Here is a 12,561-nt window from a genome sequence, read left to right as displayed (position 1 = left end):
TAAAACTTTCTTCCTTTTTTTTCTTGCATTTCTTTAATTTTTCTGAGCTTTCAGAAGATTTTGTTTTGCAGGATTTCTCGTAAAAGTTGAAACTTTTTTTTTTTTTACAATTATTAAATTTTTCATTGCTCGCAGAAGCGGAAGAAAAATAAAAATCACTCTTTCTGTGAGAACACATTTTGATGGAAAGTCTGAAGCAACTCTGTAAACTCCTGTGGAGTTTTAACCCCATTTATAAATGAGGAAGCTCATGTAAGCAACCCCGTTTGGAATCGGAGATGAAAAGAGGGGGAAATGGCTCATCAAAGGTCACCCAGAAGGGCCGGGGTGCAGAATCCTCGCTGTGCCTCAGCCTCGCCCAGAGCCAGCCCCAGCCCTGCTTTCCTCCCTTCTGGCAGCGCAGTCCCGGCTGCCCGAGCCGCACCATCCCCTAACAGGGCTGAGATACCGGGAAACTGCTTTAGGAGCAGAGCTGCCTGAAAGGACAGGGCAGAGAGCCCCTCCTGTCCCGGCTGCCCGAGCCGCACCATCCCCTAACAGGAACAGAGCTATAGGAACAGAGCTATAGGAACAGAGCTTTAGGAACAGAGGTTTAGGAGCAGAGCTTTAGGAACAGAGCTTTAGGAACAGAACTGCCTGAAAGGACAGGGCAGGGAGCCCCTCCTGTCCCCCGGCCGCGCTGCCCCTGCTCCGCAGCCGGAGCTCACCGTGCCCTGCAGCCGCTCGCAGCCCCACGGGCTGGTCGCCCTCGCTGCTGGGAGAGCTTAAAGCCACTTAAAGTCACCATCACTATTTTGGCTTCTTGGTTTGTTGTTGTGGTTTTTTAAAGAAGCTGAAGGGAGGATGCGAGAGTGTTAGAAAGCAAAAAATAACAGGCAAAGAGGTAGGGAATGAAGAGGTTGCTTGTGTAGCACGTACAGAGCTACTTTGAAAAATTCTGAGGCATCTAAATATCACAAGCACGATCCCTGCTGTGGGCAGCTGTATGTGCGAGTGCTTTGCCCGAGGGTGTCAAATCAAATATCCACTGCTGCTTGGTACAGTACAGCACTTCCCCTGGGGATTCAGGGTGGAAAAAGAGGGAAGGGAAAAAAAAGAAAAAGGGAAAAAAAGGTTTAAACACAACAAATGTGGGAAAACTTTAACGCTGTCTGATATGGCTTTTCATAGATTGTCATCATGTTTGTTAGGAGCAATGTAGGAGAGAGGAGATGGGAAAGGAAAAGAACAGAGGCAGACAGGTTAATGCTGAGCCTTGTAAGACTTACCTGGAACCGTCTCATATCTCTTGGGTTTCCTGCTGTTTTCAAGCAATTCTGATTGCACTTGAGAAAAAATTTTAGGAAGAATCTGGAAAGAGAAAGAGCCACATCACTTCTATTAACCACAGCAAAAGGTGTTGTTATATTCTGGTTTAAAATGTATATGAAGTTATTTCCATCATAGTGGATCTTACAGAACTACAAGAATTCATCAAAACACAAACAAACCAAACTCTAATAAACAGAATTTACAAAAAAAAACAGGTAAAGCATAACCAGTGTGACTGAAATCCACCGTGGTGTAAGTGAACATAATTCCTCTGATCTACACCCATTCCCTCTCTGCAGGTTTGACCACAAAATTTTAGTCTCTTTCTTATCTCTCCCTCACATTCAAGGTCTTTCTTTGGCTGTCTGGAGGGACTTCCCATGAAACAATATAGAAGGATAATGGTATTGTGGAAACCACAAAACCAACAGGGCAACTCCGAGGCAGAGAAGCCTTGGAATGACTTGGAATGTATGAGAGACCTGGGAGCAAACACAGCTCAGAGAAGAATCTGATGAGGTTTCTTTCTGATGAAGATTCCTGTCACAAAAGCAGAGGAGCAAAAGTGCCAAAAGCCCAGATTGTTCCTACCTAGATTTTGAGGGAGGATAAGGAAAGCAAGAGCTCAAGTGAAACATGACAGCTCACGCTGTCCGAGCAGATAAACCCATTAATATCCCACAAAGTTCTTGTGCCAATTATTTTTGCTCTGTCACATACACCCATCTTCATATGGTTTATTTTTCTGTAGAGTTTAGCTGGTCATGTACCCAAGTTGAATCTCCAGCCTGTTTGGTGACTCACCCAACACTGCATGGAGATTTTAGAATTTAGAAAAATTAAGCAGGAATTATTCCCTAAGCTATTCCACCAAATTTTGTCTCACATCCACCAAGGGAAAGGATTCACCCCTTTGTTTTCTGATTGAATCTGGACATTTCAGAGGTAAAGAAATTGTGTGAAAAGCCACAGTTGTTGGATTAAAAACAAAACAAACAAATCTTCAAAATTTAGGCATAAGCAAGAAATATTTTGGCATCCTCTGTTGCAAGTGAAAATATTCCTGTGATTTTTTTCCACTTCTATTTGTCAGACAAGTTGGGTTTAACCGCAACAATTATAATTAAAAAAATAAATCAAAGACTTGGAGATAGATTTAGAAGGAAAAAGAGTCATATACAAGAAAAAATAAATAGTTGAAGAATTGATTTCGAATACAAAGAGCAAGTTATTTATTTATTTCTCTTGCTGAGTGCTTGCCTTTAAAAAAAAAATAAATCTGCTTTTGCAGTAAGTTAAAGTCCCAGGTGAGCCAGGCCTATTTCCCTTTCTGTTACTATGACAACGATTTTTTACCGCAGTCCCTAAGTCCCTTCAGAACTCACACATTCATGCCTTGAATTAGAACTTTAAAGGAGAAAGATGGATATTTCCTGGGTTTACCAACAACACCCTCCAAGCCAGCCCCAGCACAAGACAATAACACAGAAATCTGCTCCCCCTTGTTAGTGCCACTTCCTCTGCACTACTCCCACCACAAGATTTCTCCTCCATCTGCCAAAATACAAAGAAAAAGCCATGGCTGGATCCATTTGTGTGGTGCTCGAACAAACCAAACCCCTCCAGAAGCTTCACCCCAAAAAAGACACAGATTGCATCATGTAAAGCCACTGCCCAAAATCCACCCTGGCCGGGGACCCTTTTCAATTAAAATGTCCTCTTTTTAACTATTATTCCCTTAAATATCTCACAAATATATTAGATGTTTTTAAAATGTTTATTTTCTCAAGGTGAGAGTGTTATTTGCTCCAGATTTCCTTCTCATTTCAGGTCTCCCTTCAGCAGGACATTGAGGTTCAGCAGGAGAGAGGTGTCAATGCTCTCAGAGGGCAACTTCTGCCAACAGAGACCTGGGCACCTCCGTGGCTTCCAAACTAAAAATCCTACAGAATTTCAAGCCCTGGGAACTGAACTGAATATATTTTATTAAATAAGTCCTGTCGAGTCCATGCTAAAACCTGTGACCTGTTTTATACAAAAGATTTGGTGAGATTTAATCCATAAAAACGTTTTCAGAAGGAAAAATCCCCTGCACGCTGGCACCCTCAGAGACTCCCAGGATAATGGGAGGCATAAATGTTACCCACAAACACTCCTTTTTCTATTTCCCTCTTCTTAGAGATATAAAAAAGAATATTTTCAGATATAGAAACAGTTTATAGGAGATGTGCCTGTGCAAAGAAAAACTCCAGAATGAAACCAAACTATAAAATGAGCCAAGACAAGGAACTTTTGTATGAAAATCAATGAGCTGCTGGCTGATTATTCTGCAGGAAAACCACAAAAAAAAATCACAAGTTGTTACTTCTAAGGAAATATAAAATAAATCAAGCAGAAAAATGGCCAGCTTATTTTTTAATTTTTTGAATGCTTGCATCCCTTTTGATAGAGATGAGAAAAATTATCAACATGAACTAAAGAATGAAGAAAATGAGTAGGGAAAAGCGTTTGGGAGAGAACTTGCTGTGTCAGCTGGGCTGATTTTGGGAAGAGGACAGATCCTGGGGGACTGTGAGTGACACAACCCTAAAAGGCAGATACAGAGAGGTAAAAATTCCAAATGTACATCTGACAGCATCCACGAGCATACTCTGCAACGCGGCGTGGCAAGGAACAAAAATCCCCTTTTTCTGCTAAACGCCTACAGAAAACCAGGGCTCAGACCCCCAGCAAACACAACCCAACAGCACACTCGAAAATGAAGCTGGATTCCAATTAAATCCGGGCTGGTTCGTGCCGAGGGGGGCGATGGCCATTAAAAAACCCGGAGAACAAAACTTGCCCAGCCCCTGAGCTGCCGCGGCGCTGCGCTGAGCGCTCCCCACCCTCCCCGAGTGCTCTGCACCAAACACATCCCAGCCTCAGAGCCCCGCAGCTCAGCCTGCCTGCCTAACCCGGCCAGCCTGGGGATCCACTGAGGGCTCTTAGAGGTGCCAGGACTTTCTGGAATTGATGAACAGCTCAAAATGCTGACATTTTTGCTGATTAAAATATCACAAAATTCAGAAAGTGCTGGTTTCTCTTTTACTGCTTAAATATCGTGGCAGAATTTATATTTATTTTGCTAGGATGTTTGTTGGAGATCCCTGGATAGCTGCGCTATGACAATTTCCCTCTTATCACCCCAAAATTTAGATTTAATTTCATTTAGCTGCCCACGCAAGGATTTTTATCTTTTTTTCCTCTTTTTATCCCAGTTGAGCCACACCTTTCTTTTTGTCTTTTTCAGAGGTCCTCCAGTCAAATTTGAGCTGCAAGTGGGCATCTGTGTGAAGTATTTGGAAGATTATTGTGCATACATATATATACATACATACCCATATACATAGATATGTGTGTATGTGCATGTGTAATTTTTTTTTAAGATATTGCATCTGGGAAAGGCATTAATATTTATTGCAACATTAGAATAAAAATGACTTGGGGGGAGCGAAGAGGAGGGAAGGTTTAGCACTAAATGAAGCTGATTTAGGGGTAGCAGGAGAATTGCAGAAAGATTTTATTAATTTCTTTAAATAAGACACTTTAGCCAGTGTCTGAAGTGTCTCATTTAAAGGCACTTAAATGAGGAACTTTTTGGCCTTAACTTGTGTATACATGAAAAATAATAATAATAATTTTTAAAAAAGAGAATTATTATAACAAATTAGCTGATTTTAATGTTTCTGGCCAATCTTTAGCCTTGCTAAGGACAGAATTAGGTGGGAGTTTAGCAGGTGACTCTGGCTCCAGCCAAGCAAAGGGACCTTGGCCCATCCTTGGCCCTCTCCAGGGTGATGGGGGAAAACCTAAACACATTTCAATAACTACCCCTGAAAACTCTGGCATTGCTATAGAAAAGCTGATTGAATTAATGCACAGACATAAAATTAATTAAGATATAAGTACAGACTTGTCTTCCTGTTTTCTCTCTCTCATCATTGACCTCACTGGGTACAGACTGATACACTTGAGAGGTCTCCAAAATGCCACCTTAAATCTGCCTCCCTCTTTCCTGAGCTATTTTAAAAGTTACTGCTCCTCCTGCTGGGAGCTGTTCAGCTGAGGAATGGTTCAAGTGCCCCTTTTCCACTGCAGTACAAAGGCAGATCTGTTATCTCAACTAATTTTTGGCAACAGCTTGAGCAGTCCTTGGTGGGGGAGCACCAGGAGAGCTCCTAACACAGCTGAGGGTGCATGGCCATGGAGAAAGGGTGGGGGCAAACAAAGCCAGGTCTTGCATCAGTTAAACTGTTTCCAAAGCAGTTTTTGACCCACAGTCCCATCTTGCCTGTCTATGCCCAAATAATCAGGTTCTGTACCTGGCTGGGACTGGAACCTATGTTCCACACCTGTGAGGGTGTTTATTCACCTCAGATGAGTGAGAAGAATCAAATTGACCTTAATCAATCCTGCTGGAGTCGGAAAAATCCTCCTGGTGACTTCAGCAGGACTAGGCAGAAGCCCTAAATCTCAGTCCCACGTGCAGCAGAAGGTGTAATTTAAAAAATCAATCAATCAATCAATCAATCAATCAATCCACCTTTTATGCTTCATTAAAATAGAGGTGCAGTATCAAGAGGTCCAACATTGGCTGTATGTTGGGAACAGCCTCTGGATACACCTAAAATTCTGGATATAACAAAAAATTCTCCCTTGTAAAGCAAAAAATTCTGGCTTTTTTGGGGTTGCTGTGGAATTTGGAGCTGTGGCCTCAGTGATTTTTTGGCATAAGAACATGCCTACCATATAGGATAATTCTGATTATGCCTACCAGCAAATCCTGCCATCCCAAAATCTAATGAAAATATAAAGATACAGTGCAATTCTGCTTCAATAATTCAGTGCTTCCAAAATGTCACAAAGGGAACAAAGAAAAAAACCAGAAGTTGTTATTATGAGTGTCACTTCAACAATATTACATTAAAATATACTGTGAACTGCACAAGTGTTATTGCAGTGAGGACCTGACTCCAACTCCATCAGAACACGGGGCCAGAAGTTGTTATTATGAGTGTCACTTCAACAATATTACATTAAAATATACTGTGAACTGCACAAGTGTTATTATTGTGTGAGGGCCTGACTCCAACTCCATCAGAACACGGGAATTCTGGATCAGGTCAGGTCCTCCCCTCAGGTCACCTGTGTGTGTCTTGGCATGGCAACCTCTGAGAAAAGTGTGACAAGTAACCCTACCCAGTGCCCACACAACTCCAAATTCCTTCCTTTCAAAGGGTCAGGTTTGCAGGTCACTGTTTCAAATCAATTAATTGCATTTATTTGATATCACCATCCTGATTTTAATGAATATCACAGTGGAAGACTTCTTTGTAATCTGAATATTTATCTCTGGAGTCATTTTGATCTATTATGTCAGTGTGTATTATTAGGGAGCTGATGAGAAAACTTCCCATTTTTTTTGCAGGAGTTACAGTCAGTGTGGGATCAGGAGTGCACAAAGGCACTTGAAATGAAGGTACACTTTCCACTGTGTGAGAAATGAGTGAGGTTATTGCACTGAGCCACAGTATTTATATGATACTCCACAAACAGCAGCTAATTAATCTTCACAAAACTCCTGTGCATAAAGTGTGAACCCAGTTTAACAAACGTGAAAACCAACATATGTAGGTCAGGAGACTTTTCTGAGTCTGTCAGAGATTCGCTGGGAGAGGAGGGAGCAGGAGTCAGACGATGAGATCCCAAGCCTAGGCCAGGAGAAGAGGAGTTGGCTGCTCATTTGTCACTTGGGTTTTTTTTAATAAAAAGACTCCAGTTGCACAAAAAAAAACCCAACAAACCAACCAACCAAAAAAAAAAAAAACCAACTAAAAACACACACACAAAAAAACCCAAAGAAAACAAACAAAAAAAACCAACCAAACAAACCAGAAAGCAGATTAACACTATGCCTGTTATTCCTATACCAAATAAAAACCTCATTTCCTGATGGGACAAACCAGTAACACTTCTCCATCCTCTTGCCTTGATTCAAAGTAATTTCTTCAGTCTGGTTAGACCTTTCTAAGTGACTTTTCTTGCAGTCACTCACTCCAATTTCCATTTTAGTTTTAAAGTTTAAGTTTTGATGTGAGAATATTATCTAGGACCTAATCCCTGCAATGCCAACTGTGGAAGGCAGAAGTGTCTGATTTCCTGTGGCCCTGAGCTCAAAAAAGCCAGTGTTGGAGACAGGTGTGAAAAAGGAACAAAAACAGGGTTAGGGAGTCAGCTAAGGGAGTCCAAGAGATCTAACCAACTTAAAAATTAACCTTAAAGCTACAGCATGGCAGAACCCATCTTAAAACTGCCTCTAGTTATAAATTTTTTCCTATGCCAGATGTCCTGCTCACATTCGGGTAGGTAACACTCTCTGCAATGGATTAAAGAAGACACGGGATGAAAATGATGAAAATATCCTGTATTTCTGAGCTCACATTCGGGTAGGTAACGCTCTCTGCAATGGATTAAAGAAGACACGGGATGAAAATATCCTGTATTTCTGCTGGATCAGGAGAGAACATTGCACACAAGTCCACAGCAATGGATCCATGTCCAACTTCCAGTCCTTTTCCTCAGCCACAGAACAATTCCTCTTCAAATATCCCCTCTCTCTGCAGCCTGGTACAACATATTTCTCTCCACCCTTTATCTTGTGGGTTTGTTTGTTTTTTTTTTAAAAAAAGCTTAGTTTGAAACCAATAACAACCAAATATAAACCTTCAATGTGTCACCCAACCTACAAAGGTGTCAGAAAACTTGATTTTTTTTCTGCTGATTTTCTACATGCTTAACAATTTTCATCTCTGAAGCAGACTGTGTCCCCCTCATGCAGAGCAGGGACACACCCCACAACTGCAATTCACACTCTTTGGGGTAAATAAATGCTTCTTCTGTTGCAAAATGATCCCATCTTCAAGAAGCAAAGGATGGGGAGAGTGCCCTGCCAGGTACCCAGGCAGTTTCTCACTGCTCAATGTACTTCTTTCCCATGGCCACATTTGCTAGGGGGAAAAAAACCCAAAATCTCCAAGGAAAACCTCCTTGTTTGTGCACTCTGATGAAAACCTGACACCATTAATGAAAATAATAATTGAACTCTATGGGCTTGAATTGAAAATGAAACACAACACTAACAGCGTGTTTGTAATTGCAATTGTTCTCCAAAAAGTCTTTAGAGGACTCTTTGCAATTTGAGCAGTTTCCCCTTTATCCTTTGGGCTTTCCCCTTTCCTCCCACACCAAAACTTTCCAGTAACTTCCAAGACAATGGCTGAAAGCTTATTTATCCTGTAAGATCCATATTATTCATGCCATTTGGCACGGGCCCAAATGCCAGAGCATAATCAAAAGTGGATAGGCAGGGAGGTAATAGAGGAGAGGATTGGGCTGACGGGCTGTTGAAAGGGACCTTCAGATAATACTCCCTGGTTTATTACAGTGTCTGTGGGCTCCAACTGTGCTGGGCACGGCCCAGCCACGTTGTGAAATTGTTATTGAGGAGGGCAGGCACAAAGGACAGCAGGGAGGAAACGCTTTTGTGCATCTCAGGGCCAGGGAAGTCGAGGCACAGAGAAATTCGGTGCCTTTTCCAGGCAACAGCACATCCCATTCCTGCAAGTCCACGCTTGGGATTTTACTGGTTCTTTTTAATAGTGACACAAATTTAATAGAGCTCATGGCCTCCACACATAACACCTAGCAGGATTTGGAAAACATGGCCAAATTCTTGTTCTTTGCACTCCTGTCGCCATCAGCAGCACACACAAGATTTGGAGCTGGGCTGTGTCACCAAACACAGGCCCAAGGACACTGCAGTCCTGTTTAAATCCAGTCTTTTTTGGTATCACTTCATCCTCAGAGCTCTGCATAAGTGCAAATTTATCTCCAGATCTACTTTGTAAACCCTACAGATCCCAGAAAGGCTGACAGAGGTGTTAAATGAGCACAGATCCAAATCCCCTCTTTTTTTTTTCCATACTGAGAGAAATCTAAAATTCCTTTCTCTTGTGACTCTTCCATCCTTCCAGGCCGTCTCTCTCCAAAACCTGTCTGCTGAGCCATGCTAGGCTGAACAGTGAGCACCAATTACACCAGTGGCCTCTCTCTGCTGGCTCTGCTGGTTTTTACTGTTGCTGCCAGATGGCAGAGCCTGGCACACAAAAACTCCCCACCCTGCAGTTAATGCAGAACTTGGAAATAACTTCCCAGCGACTCCAGGAGATCACAGAGCTGCACTGAGGTGAACATTAGGGATGGAACCAAGGTTGGGATCCCATTTTACACCTGCCAGAGTGGATATCACTCAGGCCAGAGCTCTCACTCATTTGTGAACGGATCTGTCCCCAAACTGGGATTCTGTGGAATAAACATACGTTCATTTGCTAAAGAGGCAGATTTACATCCCAGCAGCTCAGGATCCAGGCACGTTCTGCCTCCTCCCTTCTCCAGGGCTATTCAGAGGGCAGATTTGCACCTATTGTACTTCTGGGTCTAGGCACAGATGACCTTGAATCCGAACATTGGTGGAACATTATATTCCTATGACAGATTTATGGATTGGCAGATAGGGGTGCATTCAGCGCATTCCTTCCCTAAGACAGGACAGCATCCAATGTTTGTTAGCATCATTAAACTAAAACTGACTTTTCACCTGCTCCCATACCATATGCAGCTGCAAATTTTTAAATTAAACTATGAAGCCATGCATAAATTTACATATATTACAGACTAGCCTCTCCATTTAACATGCAAATGTACTCCAATGTTTCAGAACACCTTCTGTCGCTAATTAATTTGCTGAATTATAATTAGACTAATCCTGCATAATTAATAAGCACAGATTTTTTTTTAATTTCTAAGCAGCTTGATGAGATCATTCACTTCCTTCTATAAACTGCTAAGTAACTGTTAAAAAAAATCTGGAAAGAACATATGTGAAAAGGTATGTTTGATGTCGCATACAAATTCAAACTAGCGGGCAGGCTTCAAGAAAGTCAAGATTAATAGAGGTGTGTGCTTGAAGAGACCGTCAGCACATTATTTTCAGGGGCATGGACCAAGATTTTCTGTGTCTGTTTTATTCCTTTTTTTTTTTTTCCTTTTACCCCTCGGACCTTCCAAGATCACGGAGTGAGCAGGGCAGGATGACAGAACCTCGTGTAGGATCTGATGCCACCCCACGCTTCTCTCAACCCCTCACCCTGGACATGCTGGGTGTGGATCAGCTCCTTTGATGGGATTTGGAATTGTTTTCATCCTGGCTGCCAAAACCAACCGAGAGCATTTTAGAGAAACAATTAAGTGCTATTAGCACTGGATTCACTCTCTGCTGATTAAAATGAAGGGTTGTGTTTTCATGTTGGAGAGCTGGGCTGCAGAGAAGGGCACGTGCCAGAGCAGCTTTAAATGAGCTGGGTTAGAGGCCACAAACTGATGCACAAAGAACCCTTGTGCTTAAAACAGCCCAGTCCTAAGATCTAAAATATATCTACCTAAAATAATCATGCAGGGAAAGAGGGAGATCCAAAACAACACAGAATATTACGCAAACAAGGGTACCCACAATATGAGTCTTTTATTTACAGACACTGTCTGGAGCCCCTCTCCCTGTATTTATTTACCTACTTTGGGATGTAGTATTTCAGCTCTACTGCTCCTTGTCTTGTCTTCCCCCCAGTCCTCAAATTGAGCACCACCAACATCACCCTGTGCTTGCCTCAATTGTGAGTAAGCAAAATCTGTGACAAGACCTCCTGATTCCCAACAAAGGAAGCGAGAAAAAAATTAATTCATATCTGAGGAAATTGCTGAACCACTTCAACATCACCCTGTGCTTGCCTCAATTGTGAGTAAGCAAAATCTGTGACAAGACCTCCTGATTCCCAACAAAGGAAGCAAGAAAAAAATTAATTCTTATCTGAGGAAATTGCTGAACCATTTCAGGTCTTTGAGTGTGGCTTGTCTGCTCCAAACCATGCATGTAACATCCTCATCAGGCATTTCTGCCTGAAGTTTCTGTTATTTTTTTATTAACTTGGACAAGTGCCCTTCTTCAGATAAATATATCATTTAAATTGACCTGGGTTCTGCATAAAAAGAGAACATAAAAGCTTAAACAGGACAAGTTCTTGGCACTGTGTGCCAACCAAGCCTCTTTTTAGTATTTCCTACTGGACAGTCCATAGGAAATCACTCTTTTTTAAAAATAAAAATCAAACCAAACAACTTTTTGGCCCAAGGAAGACAGGAAATTATTCTGCTGTGCTTCAACTCATCAGAACCTCCTCAGAGCAGAGAGGTGCTTTGAATGGCACGTGTGGAACAAAGGTCTCTCTTTGAGGGAAGAAATATCATCTTGAAATTAAAAATACAGAAAAATTGCACTCTTGGAATCCTGTCCACTCCCAAAGCACAGCAACAGCATGGAATCACCATGGGACTGAAGGACTGACATGGAACAGCTCTAACAATTCTGAGTTATAAATTTACCAACAGCACCAAAAGATGTTGTTTTCTTAACAGCCACTGGACACATCACCAGTGTGATGACAAAGGAAGTTAAAGAGGAACAAAGAAAATATCTCTCTGCCTCATCCATCTCCATGTCTTATCCTCCAATATCCCAACTCAGCAGACAGAAAAGATGTAATGAGTTATTAAAAAAAAAAAAATCAGCATTAGGCCTGTATTTTTTCCCTTCACATTTCTGCTTGCACTTTATTGTTTGTTTTACCATGGATGAATTGGCCCAAAGATGAATAGGTCACATGGCTGAGGCAGAAATAGAATCTGTGTCTCCAGAGCCATGGTTCTGGTACACGAGCAAGTCCCTGACATTCTTTAAAGCTATTCCAGTTTTGTCAGGAGAAGAGATTTTGCAGCCACAGCATGAAGCCAACCCTAAATATCAACATCCACATCTTTCAGATTTCTGATGTCCAGGGCTTCCCACCATTTCCCAGTTCATCTGCCACAGCTGAAATGATTTTTCACTTTTTTGTTGTTTCAACTCCTAATAAAGGTTGGGTGTGTGCACATCTGCCTGTGTATGGAGATGCAATTTAGCTTTAAAAAGAAAAATTCTGAACTCCGAACCCCACCTTTTCCTATTTTAACATATATCCTCAGAAATCCACTTGTTTTCCAGAGACTTAGTATTTTAGACACAATTTTGAGTTTATGAGGAAGAAAATACCCTACATGCTG

The 12,561-nt window shown here is 41.8% G+C and overlaps 1 protein-coding gene across 3 annotated transcripts in view; it reads right to left on the bottom strand.

Annotated features, from left to right (window-relative positions):
• Positions 1-12,561, bottom strand: part of EBF2 (EBF transcription factor 2) — a 139,063-nt gene that overhangs the window by 32,794 nt on the left and 93,708 nt on the right. For all 3 annotated transcript variants that reach the window (XM_039698381.1, XM_039698382.1, XM_039698383.1), the window contains one exon: positions 1,269-1,350. In XM_039698381.1, the coding sequence (XP_039554315.1) occupies positions 1,269-1,350 (82 nt within the window). The remainder of the gene's footprint in view (positions 1-1,268; positions 1,351-12,561) is intronic.

Source organism: Passer montanus, unplaced genomic scaffold, assembly GCF_014805655.1.
Source record: "Passer montanus isolate IOZ18808 unplaced genomic scaffold, ASM1480565v1 scaffold123, whole genome shotgun sequence".
Classification (NCBI taxonomy): Eukaryota; Metazoa; Chordata; class Aves; order Passeriformes; family Passeridae; genus Passer; species Passer montanus.
Note: the sequence above shows the minus strand (reverse complement) of the source record. Positions and strands in the feature narration are given on the sequence as shown.